The 19,270-nt window shown below is 50.5% G+C and overlaps 8 protein-coding genes across 8 annotated transcripts; 4 read left to right on the top strand and 4 right to left on the bottom strand.

Annotated features, from left to right (window-relative positions):
- Positions 1-2,340: 2,340 nt before the first annotated feature.
- Positions 2,341-5,321, bottom strand: MAA_06231 (alpha glucosidase II; the record flags this gene model as incomplete). The annotated part of the gene is made up of 2 exons (XM_007824229.1): positions 2,341-5,177; positions 5,237-5,321. 2 exons carry the CDS (start codon positions 5,319-5,321, stop codon positions 2,341-2,343), a joined length of 2,922 nt encoding a protein of 973 aa, XP_007822420.1.
- Positions 5,322-6,032: 711 nt separating this feature from the next.
- On the top strand, positions 6,033-7,231 carry MAA_06230 (Nucleoside diphosphate kinase; the record flags this gene model as incomplete). Its single annotated transcript, XM_007824228.2, has 7 exons — positions 6,033-6,364; positions 6,489-6,519; positions 6,577-6,620; positions 6,701-6,759; positions 6,813-6,857; positions 6,915-6,980; positions 7,032-7,231. 7 exons carry the CDS (start codon positions 6,033-6,035, stop codon positions 7,229-7,231), a joined length of 777 nt encoding a protein of 258 aa, XP_007822419.2.
- A 143-nt stretch (positions 7,232-7,374) lies between these two features.
- On the bottom strand, positions 7,375-7,956 carry MAA_06229 (putative protein family FLILHELTA; the record flags this gene model as incomplete). Its single annotated transcript, XM_007824227.1, has 1 exon — positions 7,375-7,956. The coding sequence occupies one exon, from the start codon at positions 7,954-7,956 to the stop codon at positions 7,375-7,377; it is 582 nt and encodes a 193-aa protein (XP_007822418.1).
- A 737-nt stretch (positions 7,957-8,693) lies between these two features.
- MAA_06228 (uncharacterized protein) lies at positions 8,694-9,881 on the top strand (the record flags this gene model as incomplete). The annotated part of the gene is made up of 1 exon (XM_007824226.1): positions 8,694-9,881. One exon carries the CDS (start codon positions 8,694-8,696, stop codon positions 9,879-9,881), a length of 1,188 nt encoding a protein of 395 aa, XP_007822417.1.
- A 254-nt stretch (positions 9,882-10,135) lies between these two features.
- MAA_06227 (Glycoside hydrolase, chitinase active site protein) lies at positions 10,136-11,152 on the bottom strand (the record flags this gene model as incomplete). The annotated part of the gene is made up of 1 exon (XM_007824225.1): positions 10,136-11,152. The coding sequence occupies one exon, from the start codon at positions 11,150-11,152 to the stop codon at positions 10,136-10,138; it is 1,017 nt and encodes a 338-aa protein (XP_007822416.1).
- A 1,499-nt stretch (positions 11,153-12,651) lies between these two features.
- On the bottom strand, positions 12,652-14,361 carry MAA_06226 (arg-6 protein; the record flags this gene model as incomplete). Its single annotated transcript, XM_007824224.2, has 5 exons — positions 12,652-13,219; positions 13,284-13,300; positions 13,574-13,892; positions 13,970-14,049; positions 14,161-14,361. The coding sequence occupies 5 exons, from the start codon at positions 14,359-14,361 to the stop codon at positions 12,652-12,654; spliced, it is 1,185 nt and encodes a 394-aa protein (XP_007822415.2).
- Positions 14,362-14,898: 537 nt separating this feature from the next.
- Positions 14,899-16,056, top strand: MAA_11354 (uncharacterized protein; the record flags this gene model as incomplete). Its single annotated transcript, XM_011413342.1, has 3 exons — positions 14,899-14,999; positions 15,052-15,769; positions 15,817-16,056. 3 exons carry the CDS (start codon positions 14,899-14,901, stop codon positions 16,054-16,056), a joined length of 1,059 nt encoding a protein of 352 aa, XP_011411644.1.
- A 1,740-nt stretch (positions 16,057-17,796) lies between these two features.
- On the top strand, positions 17,797-18,173 carry MAA_06225 (uncharacterized protein; the record flags this gene model as incomplete). The annotated part of the gene is made up of 2 exons (XM_007824223.1): positions 17,797-17,823; positions 17,883-18,173. The coding sequence occupies 2 exons, from the start codon at positions 17,797-17,799 to the stop codon at positions 18,171-18,173; spliced, it is 318 nt and encodes a 105-aa protein (XP_007822414.1).
- Between the last annotated feature and the right edge of the window lie 1,097 nt (positions 18,174-19,270).

Genomic DNA, 19,270 nt, shown 5'->3' on the forward strand with positions numbered 1-19,270 from the left:
TGGAGCGAGTGACGAAATAGCAAACGCAAAAGTGGGTATTGAGCTACACTGAATGGAACCTCTTGTGTGACAGTGTGATGATGTCGTGGCGTTTGGGCCAAGGAAGCCAGAGGGTAGGTATTGCAGTAAGAAGAAGGCAAGATTGAAGAGAACGAATATGGCAAAAGACACGCATATAATACGAATAAACGAAACGCGCCTGGAGGCGAAGCAGATAAAATAGGAAAGGAAGAGTGTTGGGAATAATAGAATAAGAAAATTACTCAACCTTGAATTGGGGGGAAGGAGAACAAAGATAAGTGGATTGGAGAAATGGTGGTGGTGTGGATTGTGTCTAGTCGAGTCAAGTTCGATTTGGCTAGCCTCCGGAAAGCCGTTTCGAGGGAAAAGGGCCAGGGGAAGAAAAGATTAGGGAAGGAGCATCCAGCGGCAGTTACCTGTTACCGCAAGTGTGGCACCAAACCTTATTGGGACAGTACCTGAATACTACCTTGGTTCTGAACTTGTCGAATGAGAGGCAAACATCTGCCCCCAACTCTTCCGATTTCTCAGTGTTATAAACTCGCAATCGAGCCCCAATCCTTCTTCAATGTTCAAACAGTCAAGTTCTTTGTCCGCTCAAGGCCAAGGCACGATCCCCCATGGGCCGAGGCCACGATGACAAGGTCGTGCGGGTCGATTCAGACCTCGCTCCACAAAAGACAGACTGCAAGTACAAACGATTTTTCTGGCGCACGGAGAATTTACGTTGCACCACACACCACACACCGGAGCGTGGAGATCAATGGCCTCTGACTTGATCTCATCTATGAGCTCAAGTGTCTTGGCAGGCCTGCAAGCCTGAGTTTTTGGCCAACGAGATGGCCGTCGATAACAAGCTCAGTGGAACCTGGTTACCAACCCCGAAAACTACCCACCAGACGTCGTGCCACAAACACAATCCATCCGTCATGTTGAGAGCCACGCCATCCAGCAACATGGGGCGAAAAAAAAAATTCGGCTGCAACATCTGCAAGGGCCAACGCCGGAGCCCGTCAAGCAATTAGTTAGTTAGTTATCCCATGCCGGCATGACCGTGCACCGAATCTGACAAGCAAATTTTCTTTGTTAGAGCCCTTCAGAGGGAAGACCTTGCGTTAGCACTTGCAGACGTCGCAGGCCATTCAATGCCCAAATCTCTCCAAAGTCTGGAACAGCCGTCTTTGGCCGCCCCCGAACTCGACCTTGGTTTTCTTTCATCCGCGGTTATGCGACTTCAACAGCGACCGCGGCCTAACCCAATGAATAGCCCACGCTGATGCTCTACGCACCGGGAAGCTCGGCCCCCTCAGTAGCTCACGCCGATCCTTTCGATTCTCGTCACTCAAAGAGATTCCAGGGCCTTCCGCGAACCCGGTGCCGTCTGTGGGCCGGTGGTCGTACTGTGATCCGGAGGTTGTTTCTCGGCGCCGCACCCAGTCCCGCTCCGGTGCATTCAAACTGTGAGACACGCAAGCATGCCCATTAGTCAATCAAACGGCATCCGTTCATTTGGTACGGAGTGGTGGGAATGGAACGCGGCTGCAGGGGGGGAAGCGGTAACCAAACCGGGCGCCAATCTCGCCTGTGGCAGTGCGAGGAGGGCTTCGGGGGACGATCTCCCGTGCCTTGATTGAGGGCCTGACAACAAGTCTCGATGGTCTTGCCGAGGCCATGCTGTCAGTGGCCTCATTCTGCGATTATGGAAATTCTTGTGATCCGCGAGGCCGAACTGTAAGTTGGCCTACCGACTGAGTACAACGCCCAGGACGCCGCAGGGGTCAGGTTGTACTTGCGTGACAACCCGTCACAGCTCACCTAATGCTGCCAGGCTGTCATCAGAGCCCTTCTTGCCATCATGGGGTCCATATTTCTGTTTCAAATCCAGCGTCTGATTTGATTGTAGCTGGAGCCGTCAACTTGTCAAGTAAACAGATCAGGGTGCATTGCCAGTATCATGCGTGTTAATCAACATAAATCATGCGTTACCAATCGCCAAAAATATCTTTTGAGCCGCCGACTTCACGGGGGCTGAGCACTTTAAACTCAATTCTAATAATAATCCAAGTTCTCGGAAATAAAAACCAGGCTCCAAAGGACAACGTTGAACCCTCGAATTCCAAGCTAGCCGCCCACTATCCTAGTGATGCCAAGGGATTCTTCCCTGTCGCCCCTGAATGCGCCACGATTCTTGAATGCCAGATACCTCCCACTTAGCCGCGTCATGCAAGGTACATGATCCACGCCTACTGGTGATTCGGTTTGATAATTCGGCAAGTAGTTTACAGTATGTAACTTATCTATTCTAGCTACAGTACACACTTAAATCTTAATGCTCCAGTCTTCGCTAATTTTAGCACCCACCCGACCAAGCACAGCGAATGCTGCCCTCCCCTTCTCAGCACTGTGGTAGTCAACCTTGACCGCCCACGTTTTACCCTCCGAGGCAATCTGCACCTCCTTCACATTCAAGCTGGCAGGGGCGCCGACAATGATAATACGATCAACGTGTACTTGGCTCATGGCCTTCAGCCAACCACCAGCTTTCACTGACTTGGCACTGCGACCCTCTGCATCGACAGATGAGAGGGTGCCGTCAGCGAGGCTAAATTTGCGGTAGATGTATTGTCCCTTTTCGTGATCAAAGGTATCGCCATCATCTGCATACAAGTCTCCCTCGGCGGAACCATCCTTGGAGACGGTCACCACCAGGGTGTAGTCGTCAAAGCGCATGGCTGCGCTTGACCGACGAGGGATATCGCGACGAGGGAAAATGTGACCACCTCGCATGAGTAACGGTACAGAATCAATGGCTGCGTCCACAGTTACGCGCTTGTTCTTCTGGGTTTTGAGAATCTGGTAAGTAGTATAATCAAAGTAGATTTCATCATCGGGGATCCAAATGTCAGTTGAGAACTTGTCCTTTTCGACAATAGGCTTCGCCAGTAGACCGGTGGTTCCAAGGAAAAGCTGGTCATCAATGGCAAAGCCACTCTCCTCAGACGGGTGAGTCCAGACCATGGGGCGAACAATGGGGCTTCCGTCGCGGTTGGCGTGGAAGAATGCTGTGTACCATGAAGGAAGCAATGCGTAGCGAAGGCGGAGTGCTTTAGTGAGAATTTCCGTGTACGGCTCGCCGAGCATGTATGGTTCGCGACGGCGTGAGTCAATGTGAGCGTGTGCTCGCATAAAAGGGTAAAAGATACCGGCTTGGTACCAGCGGGCCATTAGGTCCTTGTCGGGGTTGCCAAAGAAGCCACCAACATCAGCACCGGCAAAGGGGAATCCAGAGATGCCCTGGTTGAGAACCATGGGAATAGAGGCGGCGAGATGCTCCCAGTTGGCTTGGTTGTCTCCAGTCCACATGGCGCCGAGTCGCTGAGAGCCAGAGTAGAAAGAACGCGTGAGAATGAAGGGGCGGCGCATCTCCCCCTTCTTGCGGCTGGCCATGGCTTCCCAGGAAGCATTATGGAATGTGAGGCCGTTCAAGTTGTGGATATCACGGTGCTCCCAGTTGCCAAAATGAATGTTGTCCTTGGGCATGGTAGTCTCGGGGCCGTTGAAGACTGACGGCTCATTCATATCGTTCCAGAGAAAAGTGTTCTCCAAGGTTCCTTTGAACGAGTCGTACTTGAACAAGGTCTTCCACCACTCATTTGCCTTGGGGTTAAAGCAGTCGACCCAGTTAGATGAGCCAGGCCAGCACCAGCTCTCATAAGTCTCGTCATCCTTGTTGTGAACAGCAAAGTCTTTGGAGAGCATGTCGGAGCTAACGGCGTAGTTGTCTACCTTCTTGATATGAGGGTCGATAATTACCACAAGCTTGCGTCCGTGGGTATCCAGCTGTTGTCCCATGCCAACTGGATCAGCAAAGGAGTGGGGGTCCCATGTGAAGTACTTCTTCTCCTCTGTGTACTCAATGTCAAGCCAAATGACATCGTAAGGGATCTTGTACTTGTCCATTCGACGGTCAACGTCCTTGACATCGTCATCAGAAATATAGTTCCACCTACACTGATGGTAACCAACTGAGAATTCCTGGGGCATGGCTGTGTAGCCTGTAAGTTCACCGTATTTCTTGGTAAGATCGCGCGGGGTCGGGCCCAAGAAGACGAAAACATCCAAGATACCAGCCTCAGAAATCCAATGGGTTTGTGTACTGGTCCTAGCACCCTTGCCCAAGCTGAGGGGGTTCTTGTGGTCCTTGGCCTTGACAATGTCGATCCAAGTCTCGGCGGCATTAAGCCAAAAGACACCAACAGAGGAGTCCTTGCGGTGCGCCTGCATGAAAGGAATCGCACCATACAGGGTCATGGGACTATCTAGGATGTACTCGAAGACATCGGTGTTGTACAGACGATAAGGCTCATGGTGGTTCCCATCGCCGCCGCGGGTCTGCTTGAGAGATATGGAGCCGGTGTGTTCGGGAATGCCAAAGACTTGTTCATATCCAACAAAGGAGATATCCATAGCCACACTCTCCGGACCACGGGGTTTGGAGTCGGTGTTGCCACCGAAGGACTCATCCCACCAGGTGCTCTCGTCCTCACCATCGTCAGTCTTGGCGTTCTCTTCAGCCTTGCTGTCATCGCCTTCGGCCTTCTCTTTTTCGATCTTTGGTCGCCAGTGCTCCATGTTGAACAGTCCACGGTCATTGAATTTGATGTGAGATTCATCGTCACGTTTGAAATCGACTTCGAATGGTGAAAACTTGATGACAACTTCAAATTTGTCGTCGCCACCGTACTTGATATTGGCCTGAGACTTATCCTGGAAGGCGACCTGCGCCTGCTTATCCAGCTCCAGTCCGCCGACGATGACCCAGTCCTCTGCTTCATTATAGCGCTCTTTTCTGGCTTTACTATTATGTCGCAGCTCAATCTCTTTCTTTTGTCGCTTTTCCTCATCGATGGAGATGCGGGCGACACCGCTCTTCAGAAGTGACACCGTAATAGGTAGTGCAGCCTTCTCACCGTTGTTGATGGTCTTGAGAATCACGGCTTGCCATTGGCCATCTTTGAACTTTGCGGTTTCGGGTAGAACTTCATAGGGCGAGCTCCAGGTTGAGCTGTGAGTGTTGGCGTTGTCGGCATAGGCACGATTGCGTTTGCAAAACCCGGACTGGTCGCACTTTTTGAAGTCGTGTTCCTTGACGGATGCTGGCGAATGGCATTAGCAAAGGCAGAGGCCATGGCAAGTTTTTGATAAAAAGTATTACCAGAGGGTTGAATCAAGCAGAAAAAAGCTGCTAGCAGATACAGAATGGCTGCCCATCGGGTCGGTAGTCCCAATGTTGACCTCATGGTCGAGGGAATGGACAGGCCGAGGTGGAAGGTGGCACGGTACTAGGGCGAGATTGCAGGACAAAATAAGAGAGCAACATGGGACGGACTCAATTCCTTGGTGCATCCAAGCCTGGCTCAGGCAGTCTAACAATGGCGAGATCCCGTCGCCTGATGGTGGATGAGATCAATTGAATTGGATGGAGGTCAAGGGCCGACCTGTGTGCTCAATGTTGGTCTGTCTCGAGTTTCAACGTCGATGCAAGCTGTCCCCTGGGCCCCTGCTACAAGCTTCCCAATGTGGACTGGCGCGTAGTGGTCACTGGCCAATGGGTCCGAGGCTTGGCGTCGTCGCCAAACTCTGAGGAGTGCGAGGTTGTGATGGCAGGATGGAGGGCACTGAGTGGACGGACAAGCCGGCAAACCCCAGGCAGGCCGATGAATTTGTCGCGATGTGAAAGAGGAATTGACTCTCCTCGGATAACTGTCAGGCCCTCTCTTGACTGATTCCAGTCTAGCAGTGCAGTCACCTTAACACGTCGCCGTCGCACCTGGAACGCAGACGCTGAAAACGGGCGCAACATCGTCAACATGCGGCTTCAGCGTCGTTTTCCACACTGTACGCATCCACATTACGACTAGTATCTCCCCTTCCAACGATAATACTTCGTACTCAGTCTGGCGTCAGGGCCGCTTGAACCACGACCCGTTCACCGCCGTCGTCAAATCATCATGGCCAAACCCCACCACAACCAGCAAAACCCCGCTTCAGGCACACATGCAAGCAGAAGCGCCAGCGCCAGCAGCACCACCGCTACATGTAGGAACAACACTGATGGTGGCCAGCAGAGGAACCCGCTGCGGCGCGCTCTGGAAGCCCTGCCCCCACCAATTTTTGCCCTCCCCTTCTTTGCCTTTGCTTTGGCTGCCATTGCTATTTACTTTCTCTCCTCTCGTCAGGTTCCCGCTCCAAACTCTGTCCATTCAACCCCTCTAGACCTATTATCCATTCCAGCTTCGACGTACTCGAAACCCAAAAGCACAATGTCTTCCGCCGAGCAGACGTAAGCTTCTCACCCAGACCTGAATCTCTTTTGTTTATTGTCGTTTTTTTTCTCGGTTTACCCCGCCATGCTACCCCTCCAAAAGCTTTTCCAAGGAGCCTCTTCCTAACACAATGTGAAATAGCTTCATTGCTATCAAGCCCGATGGCGTCCAGGTAGGTTCCCATAAAAGATCTTTGCTTCATTGATTATGTTCTGCTAACAACGTTCAGCGTGGCCTCGTTGGCCCCATCATCTCCCGCTTCGAGAACCGCGGGTAAGAAACTACCCATCCAGGGTCCCATTTGACCCAATCTAGACGATTGGGCTGGAATAGTCCTTGCTGACCATTATCAGCTACAAGCTTGCCGCTATCAAGCTCGTCACTCCTTCCAAGGACCATCTTGAGGCTCACTGTTCGTAAATTATTGCCCAAATCATCAGCACTGTACTCACTGACGCCTCACAGACGCCGACCTGAAGGGCAAGCCTTTCTTCGATGGTCTCATCAAGTGTATGTATAACTGGGTATCTTCGAAAGGATCAACAGACACTAACTTTCCTCCTTTAGACATGCTTTCTGGTCCCATCTGCGCCATGGTCTGGGAGGGCCGTGATGCCGTCAAGACTGGCCGCGGTAAGCAATCGCCCATGCCCCTTTCTTTTCGCCTATCACTAACAAACTCAGCCATCCTCGGTGCTACCAACCCCCTTGCCTCCGCCCCCGGCACCATCCGTGGTGACTTCGCCATCGATGTCGGCCGCAACGTCTGCCACGGCTCCGACTCCGTCGAGAACGCCAAGAAGGAGATTGCTCTCTGGTTCAAGGAGGGTGATGTTGTCAGCTACAAGCAGTCCCAGTTCGACTGGATCTATGAGAAGGCTTAAATGCACTCGATACGATTGTTGGACAGAAAATCTTGGGGAAAGCAATATCCATAGTCGACATACACATATATAGCGGCCAAGATGAAAAAAAATTAAAACGGGTTGTTTGTGGATAGGCATCAGTATACTTTGTTTCTATTGATTCATGGTTTGCGCGTCAAGACTCGTCTCAAGCGTAGCAACACGCCTGCAAACCATGGAGTTGCCCAGACACTTCCTATGATTCGAATAGGCAGAAGGGCTTTGGTAATCGCATACGCCAGAGCGACCTCGACTAGGATCTTGTACTTTTGCTCTCCACTCTTCCATTTATCCATGGCATCGTCCGCCTTTTCCTTGTCGGCATCGCCCGGGCCAAATCCAAACCAGCCCTTCCTACTAAAATATCTCTCAAATCGCGAGATGCCGGTCTGCACATAGTCCCCAAAATGCGAGGTCACGTATGCCACCGGCACAAATGTAGTATAGTGGAACAACGCAAACAGCGCAAACAGCGGGATAATGGCGGTAAGCTCATGGAGGATTAGAAATGACACAACGTGAGATACCGGTGCATTTCGGAGCCCATTGGTGTATTTTTGTAGGCGCTGGGGTAGTCGTGCTGTGACTCGGTCGATGCGTGATGCCTGCGAGGATTCGTGGCGGACGCCCGGCGTGAAGTAGGGTATGGAGCGGCGAGCTCGAATCTGGCGAAGCCAATTAGGGGCATTGGCGCGACGGAACATAATTTTCTTCTAGGAGATTGCTTCCCAAGGCATTCGAGCTGGCGATGTCTCCGAAAAGCTCACGGGTTGAGGAGGTTATCAGCTTAAGTGCGAAGTACGATTCGGTGGATCATAGTTCCGAGTGGACAAGACGACGAGTGATGAACTTCTGGTCTAGGGTAGGCGGAGCAGTTGCATGTCTGGCCACGAATGTTCAAAAGCCTGCTCGAGGCATTTAAAAATGATGTTGAGCGGTATTGGTCTATTTGATTCTATGGAATTGGTTCAAATATAGTTTGGCAATGGACCGCGGAATAGTGCATTAGTCGTACACCAGAGACCCTGCGATTTCTTTTTTGTCATACCGCGAGATTGGTTACGAACCAGCTGTATACAGCATCATTGAACTGGATCGAAATTTTGATTGAAGAAAATAGAGCCTTTCAAGTCTCCAAGTCCTGTTACGATCCAAACTTTCCTGCTGAACACAAACTTGCGATTTTCGGGCAAATAATTTACCCCGAAACCGGATCACACTTTCCAGTGCCACCTGTACCAGCTGGCAGCTCCTTCCGTGTAAGTGACAGTAGACGTCTGGGAAGGAAACAGCAGGCAGCCGGCCTCGAATTTCCTCTTAATCTCTCCTCTTAATCTCTCCTCTTTTCCCTTTCTCTCAACTCATCTCTCTACTCATTCCCATCTACAGAGTTGTCCACGTCGTTGCAAACCTCTGCCAAAATACCATTCTCCTTGACACCATGCCTGCTACCAAGCTTACCAAGGGCCTCGTTGCCCTTCTCGGTCTGACCTCTATGGTCTCCAGTGAGAATTCCTCCAAGGGCGACCTCATTCTCTGTGATTGCGGCATTGGGGACGACAAAGAACACCCCGACTGGTCCACCTCTCGCCAGATGAACTGGTACAAGGACATCAAATGGCCAGCCTCTGCTGCCAACTATCCCAATGCCCCAGACATGGCCGTTCAAGTACCATACAAGGACGGAATCTACCCTTGGATTCCCCAGGGAGTCACTGCTACCATGCCAAATGGCGAGGTATGGACCGCCTACATCGAAGATGGCACTCCTGATGGCTTCAAGGCTGGCAGTGCTGTTTCCAGCAAGGATGGCAAGAACATGCTCAACTGCTGGGCCTATCGGGGACGCCCTGTAAGTGCAGCCATCAACAAGACTGTCAATCATGATGCCATTTGCTGGACTGCCTTTGTTTGTAATCATGACAACGAACCTCCATCTCGGCCTGACGATATGGATCACCCATCTACCATGACTTCCTCTACTGCCACTCCCGCTACCACCTATTTTACCAAGCCCCCCAAGACCGTTACTGCCACCGTCACTACTACGTCAGGCCAGCCGGCGCCCACCTACAACCCCAACAAGGGTACTCTGAGCATTTATGCGGGCGTCAACCCTCGATTCATCAACTGGCAGGATACTTGGCAGTCATTCATCAACCATTTCGTCTGGGACAAGAACTCTGGCCGTTGCATAGGCGAACCAGCCCGTGGTATTGGCTACAACATCACTATTGACTGCGCCGGAATTCAGATTGACGAAGACACTCACATGACTCTTCTCCTGATCAAGGCTCTGCGCGATGTTGGGCTCAACAGCTTGTGGTTCAACCAGAACCCCGTCATTCCGGGAGGAAATGGCCCCAATAACACTTCTCCAAACTGGGTTGTGATGCCTGAATCGTTCACTTTGGAGGCAACTGATCTGGGCACCAACAATGTAGTTGGCCGCCTCGCCTACAAGACTCATTACGATAATTTCCTCACTCCCCCATGTTCTATCTGTGAGATTGGACGCTTTGACAAGAATTTTTTTAATCCAATCATTGAATCCATGAAGGGCAGTTATCCGCAATTCAACAACTTCACCGTCAAGGGGCAATGCGACCCTTGGATTGCCTGTGTTTGAAAGGATGTTTGATGGGGTGTGACTGATTAAACGCGCATGGACAGATATATGGCACTTGCTTTCAGATTGATATTGATATGTTGAGATGGGTTGGCATGGTGGACTCATGATTATGTTGCTGGCTTTACACTAGACATCTGCCTATTTTTGGAACGAATAGACTCAATTCTACCTATGTGTCTAGTGATACTGCTTCTGCTGTGAAAAAATGTCTATGGTGTTTTGAATCTAGCTATTACTCCCTCGTCATGTCTCTATTCGTGGTCTGTGCCATCGGAGTAGTAGTCAAAACTCTTGGGCACCTCCAAAGGACGATTGTTGACAGGATCCGGGTCCACCTCGCCGTCGACACTGGGCTGGATATCTGTGCCGGCTGGCGTTGGAACAGGGCCCAGAGAGTGTGCTCTTAGCAACGACGACATGTTGCCTGCCCATTCCCAAGGCCGGCTCGCGTCACCAGGGAGGCTGTTGAAGTACTCCCAGCCCATGACTCCCCCAAAGTTCCGGTGGCGCCTGTGCAAAATGGCCAAGATGGCGGAGAGCATCTCCCACGGCACAAAGCCAGAGCCGTTGGCCGGGTTCGTGACGACGCCCACGACCAACTTTTCGGGGCTCCAGCCCTTTTGGAGCATCAGGTCGTACATGAGGGTGTTTGTCAGGTTGCCCCACCCGCAGTAAAACTGCGTATTGTACCAGGCAATCTCCTTGCCCCTCATGACCTCGAGCGCCTCGTAGTCGAAGCCGCTCAGGTTCTTTTCGGGATCTAGCAGCGCCATGGCGACGGGGGCGAGGGTGATGACGAAGCCGGGCCCAAAGTCGGCCCTGAGCCGGTCGACCAGTCTGACGATGCCGGCTAGGCTCATGGGCTCCTCGACGTCCAGGTCGACGCCGTCTAGGTTTTTGTCGCGGATGAGTTGTCGCAGTGGCGCGTAGTAGGACTCGAACTGGTCTGATTCTGAGTCTAGGCGCTGGTATGTGCCTGGGGCGGCGCCGCCGAGCATGAGGAGTACTTTGACGCCGGAGGCTTGGAGGATGCGGAGCTCGGCCCAGAGGGTTTGGAAGCGCGGGTGCGACGGGGGGTGGTCGTTGAGGGTGAGCTGGGAGGGGGACGCGTTGATGTGGCATGCTGCGAGGATGAGGTGCGTCAGGGATATGGAGGGCTGCGTGAGGAGCGGGAGCACGGAGATGTGTTCGCCTGAGGGCGCGTGGTGGGTTTGGTAGTAGGTTATGATGCGGGGGAGAGGGTGTTTGTGCGGCGGTATGGGTGGCATTGTGAGTATTGAGGCTGTTGGTGATGTTGGGTTTTGGAGTTTTGGTCGCAAGCCGACGGGTTTGTTTGGGTTGTGGGATTGAGGGCGGAGGGGCGCCGAGTTGGTTTTTTTTTTTTTGGCTTGATGGATTAGTTGCGCACAGAAGTATTTGGAATGCTGTCATGTATGCCCTGCCGGCGCAGAGAAGAGATGTTGGACGGAGAGTGAGCTTGGATATGAAGTGGCCGGCCTTGAGGTTTCGAATCAATGCTGAGGCAGGTGTTCTGAGACACTGTGCGATGGGGCGACACCTGGACACTGTACATTGGCTCTTATGAGTGGTGTGGGCACAGTGCAGGGACCGAATCTAGGACTGGCTCCCGCAGTGTCAACGTTGGCCATTACAGAGGTCCACCATTCCGATACTTGATACACAGTCTGCTGTGTATGAATCAAGGGGAAATGAGGGACAAGATGTTATTTATAAGGAACTGCCGTGGATCAGAGGCTGTCTAGCAACTTCACCTGGCACAAGGCGCAAGCATATTTTTAAATGATGGACGAGAGAGGTGGCGTGTCGTGTAAGTCAAGACATTAGCTAGGTGAGCTATCGTAAAACAGGCTAGGGACATTAGCTGTTGGATATATAACGAGATAATGTCAGGTTATGATTACAAAGGAGAAGAGCTTATATATCTCTCTCCTTAATCGGAAATGTGCTGCTGTTCGTATGGGTACTATGCCTGCGCCATCTCCGGCTCCCACGGAGGACGTCCGGTTCCAAGAGTCGCCTGTGAACCTCCCTTTTAACCTCGAATCAAGCCAGCGAGCCCTCTCACCAACGAACTGGCCGCCTACTGGAGATGCTACGCGATCGCGAGATCAGCGCGAGCGCCTCGTCCGATAATGCAAGTCCTGGAGACCACAGTTCCTCCCAAATGGGGATGCCGTCGCGTGGATTACGACAAGGGCCGGAGTTCGGCTACAGCCACTGGCAAAACGGAACTCGGTCCGATTCCTCGAAAAATAAGTCTGAATCACTCCTCAAACCCCGAGTGTTCCCTGGGACACACACAACACCAAAGGGAAGAAAAGGGGGATGGCCCCTACCAATACAACATGCGATCCTTCAACATCGCAAGATAGTGCCTTTAGGAAAGACTCTGCGGGGTTTCTGGTAGATCTGCCTTTGGTCAAATGAATATCGCCCTAGCTAGGAAGAAGGGCCAGACTTGGGGCATTCAGAAGGGAAGAAGATGCAAGTTGTAAGAGGACACTGGATTGATTGATTCCGCTATGATCTCTGCGACGCAGTCTGTTTTATCCGCCCAAGCCCATTTGACCACATGATCTTCCTGTCTTCAGCCATCGATTTTTCACCGACATAATGTAGTTGTCAAGAAGCCTCGTCGTTGCCGAGTAAATCTCTTTCCATTGCGAGCCATGGCCGAAGAGCCGCATGTCTGCTGTTGCTTTGACTGTTGGGAGTTTGGCGAAGTCGAGACTTGAAGTTGATCCGTCTATCGTAGCGTATGGATAGCAGGTAGAGTCGTCGAAAAGGAATCTAGAACATCCGCATCAAAGTCGGAGCCATAATAGAAGAGGACGCCACCGTTGTGCTTGAAACTCGCATCAGCTTTCTCGAAGAACCAGACGAGATTCTCATCCTCTTCTGAAACCCTCCAACATAAGGAGGGGTTGTCCGTTTTTATGGCTGACCACATATTCTCAGCCAAATTACTCAGCCATCCAAACTTGGTAATGGTGAGGGAAGCGATAGTAGCCATGGGCTTATCTGCCGAAGGCGGAAGAATAATAGCTAAACCTGACATATTCTCGTCGTAATAAGCAGTAAACGGGTTCACCTTCAGAAACTCCAGAAAGCGATCGACTACAGCCGAAGCATCTGTAGCCTCAGTATCAAGGTTATTCTGGCTTTCAAGAAGAGCTTTCTTAATCTTGTCAAGATCCTGAAATTCAGACAAGGAGGATGCCTTTTGAATAGCATCCCCTCGTCGGATTAAGGTACCAGCACCAGAGTCGGTGAAAAGCTCCTTATGAAGATCGCTTGGGTGAATAATAGCGACACTAGAGCTTCGTGGTTAAACGGGTCCCATATTTACACCATGGCTGAGACATGAGGTAGTCATACTCCGCATCAAGGTTAATCTGAGATATTTTATTGCCAGCTCCATCAAATAGGCCTTTTTTTTCTGACAAATAAATGATTTTGAGAGGGTGGAGCGAGCGAGCAATTTCCATTGCGGCGATATCTGCATTTACATTAAGGAGCGTGCCATCCTCAGACTCTGCCATAGATGTCATGACAGGTATATAGCCAGCTTTGAGACTATTTTCTATAGATACGTTAGTAAAAAGGAATAGAATAGAGGGCAGAAGAGCAGAAAATAGCGCAACTCAACCGATTGCAGCAGTATTTACTGTTTTTATTTTGCCAACGTAGCCCCATTTCTCCTTATCGAGAAAGTCTGCCACAAAGACGCCACTGAGGGATCTCGTTCTGACGCCAAGCTGGTCAAGCTTATCGGTAAGCTTGAGGTTCTCCTCGAGGAATAGCTTGCGGGCAATGTTGAGAGTCTTCGTATCGGTAATACGTATGCCCTCCGAAAAAGAAGGCGTCACGTTGGCCTCCTCGAGCAAGCGGTTCAACTGTGGACCTGCCCCATGTACAATTACGGGTAGGAGCCCCAGCTCGAAAAGAAAAGCAAGCTGTGATCCTAACTGGTCAAGGTGCTCGGATCTAGAGCCCAAACATCGTGTGATCATTAGCGTATGAATGGTACAGAAAGACTTTCTGGGAATGGGAATGGCTCATACAGAATAGCACCACCTACTTTCAGCACACAAAAGGTCTGGGCAGAAGTGAAAAGCTGAAGATATTGCTGGGCCTCTCTTTTCTGGCAAATTTATGTTAGTGATTGGTGTTGGCGCAGTCATGGGATTCGGCGATGCCATTCACCCATTTCGAGGAGACTTGAGGAAAAAGGCAAGCTTCTGGAGAGACTTACAGATCCAATAGACTGTAGCATCTGGCTCACAATTTCCCTGGTAGCATTCCTGGTTGTGGATGAGTATCGAAGCGTCGTGGTATTTGGCAATTGATTGGTGAAGTTGCCTTTGATAAGAGGCCGGGAGGTCTTGGGCACGGTATTTGAGAATCGCTTGGCCACGGCTCGTAGTGCCAGCCCGCAGCACAGATTAAAAGACATGATTCCAGGGACTGCTTCAACCCAATTAACTCGTTGCTTGTCGGAAGAGGTTGATGAAATTCAATAGCAGAAAAGAATGTAGAGGCTCACGCCGAGGTCGAGATCAATAGCTGTCGAGTCACCAGCCAAGCACGTAGTGCAGCACGTGTCGCAGCTCCAGCAGCTAAGTGCACATGGTGTAGTGGGACTGGCAAGGAGAGGCGCGGGGGTTGTGGGGGAAGTGGCTCCACCTCGAGCGAACCAAACTTTTGTGGCGGATCAGGTACGAAACGATAATGGCACCGTTTATAAACAGAAGTAGATCAACCATTGCCATGACCGTTTTTTCCATTCCCGTGATATTTTTGATGAGAGCTAGCACGGTTGCTTCTACATGGGTTGACAAATTCGATATTATAGTTGCAATATGAGCTGTAAATACTATCTGCTTCCTACTTCTTTGGTTCCCGGACATTTGTTCTACCGAACCGGGCTATTAGTGACCTTGCACCGTAGAAATATCCATTCCTGCACTACAAGTCCAGAAATCGTAGAATTATGGAGCTGAGTACCCAAGAGCCTACTCATCCGCCGCATCCTGCGGTCAATGAAGCGAAGAGGCCTCAGGTACAGCCCTGGGTACACCTGCTCGCCGGCGCGTAAAGTCTTTCAGAGCTCCGAGTTGATGACAGCAGACTGACATATTCTCAGGACTGGTGGCATGGTGACGGCCATCATCACTTCACCTCTTGACGTATTAAGAACTCGACTTCAGTCAGACCTATATGCCTCTCCAGCGCACGACTCAAAATACGGGCTTTCTTCGTTCAAAAGCCCCTTTCGTCATGTTTATGACACATTCCGTACTATTGGCACAATAAGGGGACGCGAAGGGTGGCATGGCTTGTTCCGCGGTCTTGGACCTAGCCTAGCTGGCGTTGTCCCTGCAACCGCCGTGAAGTTTTACGTCTACGGCAATTGCAAACAGCTCAGCGTTCAGTACCTAGGTCTTAGGCCTGACGAGCCCATTGTGCATGCTTTGGGAGCTGTCGCCGCAGGCCTAGCAACTGCAACGGTAACGAATCCGATTTGGCTCGTCAAGACCAGGCTGCAACTCGACATGGCTCAATCACATCGCGGTGATTTAATGCGTCAATATAGTGGTAGCTTGGATTGCATACGGCAAGTCGTACGGTCCGAGGGCATACGGGGGCTCTACCGAGGGCTGACTGCCAGCTACTTGGGTACGGCTGAAACGGTTCTTCATCTTGTGTTATATGAGCGACTCAAAGCGGTCTTTCATACATCGCTGGCCAAATTCACAACCACAGATACCCCGGCCCTCGGTGAAGTCACCAACTGGACCAGTACAAGCGGCGCCGCCGGTTGTGCTAAAATAGCGGCTGTTTTAATAACGTATCCTCACGAAGTATTACAGCTCCTACCCGCCACCTGATGCAAGCTAATTTTTGATAGGTTGTCAGAACGCGATTGCGCCAAGCACCGGCGGACAAGGGCCAGCAAGGATATTCTGGGCTCCTGCGGTGTTTTCGAATTATATGGCACGTGGAGGGCCGGCGAGGATTATATGGCGGGTTGACGCCACATCTAGTACGCTCTGTTCCGTCGGCAGTGATCACACTCGGAGTGTACGAGTTTGTCTTGAGACTGGCCAAGACACCTGCAACCGAGCCTTCAAAGCAATTTACTCCATGACACTGCTCCCATATGCACACATAACTTCTCCAGCCTATTGTGAGCAAGCGGGACTATGAGCGACAGCAAAGGCAGGGCAGGAGAAGCTTCAATCGGGTTCTAAGCATGGTGTTTTCCAAGTGACAGCGCCTGGGATGTTGAAGCATCTTCGCCGGCGTGGGGCATCGGAAATAATGCCGGAGATGAATCGATGTCGGGTCGAAGACCGATTATAAGACGAGAGTGGGGTTTTGTGATGCTGTCTAGAATGTCCAAGAGATGCTTGGATACTGTTCACATTAAAAGCGGTGATATGGCGGCGGCTAGATGTGAATTGCTCGGCGAGCTTACTCCTTTTGCTAGGTGCGTTCAAGCGCCACCAGGTACCTGGCTGTTAAGCTATATATTATAATATACTAATATACACTTTACTTTCGCCATCAATTACTTGAGTATATATAAAAAGAGTTCAAATGCATTAAATTATAGGGGGATAAGCGCATCTAGCAGAAGAAGTGAGCCCGTCGAGCAATTCACGATTAGACTGTGGTACTACAGAATCCACAAACTCGAGCTCGGCAACTTGCTTAATGCTTTATCAGCTCTATAGCCAGGTTCAGCACAGCAGCTTGAACGTCTCCGGGAAGTTCGTTCCGAGAAACAAAGGGCAGGCTCCATCTCGAAATGCCAAGACGCTTCCCATCACGCAAGTCATGGCAATATCTAGCAGCCTTTACTACAGAATTGACCGACTTTGTTGTGAAGCACGTGTCTCGATTTGGGCGTGTTGTCTATAATGGTTTTAAAAACAGCCCATCCTCGTCCAGTTGAGACAACAAAAAAGTCGTTTCAGCTATCGATTCACCGCCAAACGGTCAGAAAAACGGTGAGCATTTCCATTTCTGCGGCTGAACGTAATCGAGTTTTGACATGACTTGGTAATATTCTAGGTGGCTTTGTGTCGATGTGGTGATTTTGTGAAACTTTTTGTCGCCTAGGTCGTAATGTGTATGTGCGACATGATTGATCTTCTGCAAGAAGCAAGTCCTGCAGATTCATATATTTCATCTGTAAGTGCACACAAGTACCCCGCTTGACGGTAGCAGATGTATTACATTTTTGCCAGCTTCTCGATTTTGTGGCAAGGCGCCATTGCGAACGAGTCAGTTCGGGCATGGCCGGTTCACACGGGACGACAAGATATCTGCCCGGGAACATTCCGAGACAAAATATGACGAGCGGCATAAATGGTGGGAAGATACAGGTGGTGTGCTGACTCGAGGCTATCCATGATTTGCTACCCCGCAGGCACCATTCTTATTACTTGAGCAGAAAGAAATCTTGGACATCAACCGATACAGGCCGACGACCTGCGGATGGCCCAAGATGGAAACAAGAGCAACCCAATGCATGCTGGGGTGGTATGAGCTCATGATGTTTCACATATAGCGTCACATCTAGTCTCTTGTCAACGTAATCTGCTGGGCGAGACCCTGGCTAAAACGAAACTTTCTGCAACATGCTGCTGGTGAATCTGACAAAACTCCATGAATTCCAAGTGACACATCATTTACCCCTCACTCCAGTTGACGTATTACTAAATTTCATGGGCCCCGTGCCAGATTATGCGGGTTCGATATTCACCAGGACGAAGCAACTATTAAAGAGCCAAGGTATGCCATGCTTTGGTTCCGCTCGACAACTCTCCAACACCATTCCAATACTTGACACCATTTCAAGCGTCTAGCCATCCTCACAATCATGGTTTTCTACGCCTATGCCAAGAACGTGAGCACTTGTTCCACATCACATTCGTCCTTGGACAATATTCTAACAAATGTGAATAGAGCAATGACGATTGGTCTTATAGATACGTCATTGTTGCACCAAATTTCAACACCCTCGACGAATGGTACTACGAAGTCAAGGAAAAGGTCGCAGAGAATGTCTTCTGGCGGGTTTCCGACGAATTCTACGTCTTTGACGCAACCAAGCTCAACCTTGGGAGAAGCACCGCCCCAGGGCATGAGGCCCCCAAGTTCATGAACAGGTTGATCTTCCAGCTGCTCAATGATAATGAGGGCAGGAACATTAGTACTTTTATTAACGGGCACCTGTCCGGTGGGACTGCTGAATAAATATGGCCGCTTTGTTGCTTTGATGTCTTTGGGTAGGCAGCAATCATGACGGTTGAGTCAAATGTCGAGAAAGACTGAGAATGTTTATTTGGAGACTTGGTATAATTCGTAGCAAAACACTATGAGTCTATGACATTATGCATCGTCTTTCTTTTGACAGCCTTCTTCTTATGCAACTGAGAGTTGCTCTCTTTGAGTACCAAGTCTGTGTCGCTATTTGACTAGGCTAGGCAAAAGGGAAATGCCACACTTCCACAAGTACCTTTATAATTAAACCTTGTATATCTCTTAGTTGTAGGTACCCTGTATTCTTTTACTTGTTGACAGTATGGGACCTGATTGACAACTTTCAGGCTCTCTCTTTACATAGTGAATCAATTGAGAGGAAGAACCTTTGAGATGGGTCTTACTTGTAGCCGAAGATGTATAATTTCACGATGTTAGAGCCGTGAGCCGCCAGGGTCCATACTTACGATCCCGACGGCGGATACAGATTGGCTTTCCCGTGTTTATAGACGCTTGTTAGCGTGTGGGTGCGTATCATGGGGTTGTCCAGTCAGTAGGGTTCTTCATGATGATGAAGAGAAGCGCCGTCTTGGAATTCAAGGTTATTTCTCCGGATGCCCGCATGCTGGTAAAGGTCGCCGTGCAATGGGGCTTTCATGCTGTTACTACCAGTTGGCATTAACGGCCCAAGTTGCCCCTGATAGGACGCCTCATGCTTTGTGTAACAGTCCAAGCGAGTATAATTGGTCAAGCCGTGTACTATGAGGCTCTAAGAGCGCTCAACCAGATTACATTCCCTAGAGTCGAGTCAGCCAGGAGCACCGCCACAGAGCACATGATGATCCGGCAGCGCCACGTAAGAGAGGGGAGTCGACTGAACCGAACCCTGTCATCAGAGCTCTCGCAGTGCTCTCGCATTTCTTCCAACCTACGGAGTACTATGCCAGCTAACAAGAATATTGATTGTTACCATAGAACGTGTTGCTACACGCCGATACTGTTTCGTCCGTCGACATTGTCAACATCAACAGTTCAGAGTCACCAACACCTTCGTAACGCTTGGTGGTGAGCAGACTTGTCAGCAATATTGG

Source organism: Metarhizium robertsii (genome assembly GCF_000187425.2).
Source record: "Metarhizium robertsii ARSEF 23 chromosome Unknown MAA_Scf_6, whole genome shotgun sequence".
Classification (NCBI taxonomy): domain Eukaryota; kingdom Fungi; phylum Ascomycota; class Sordariomycetes; order Hypocreales; family Clavicipitaceae; genus Metarhizium; species Metarhizium robertsii.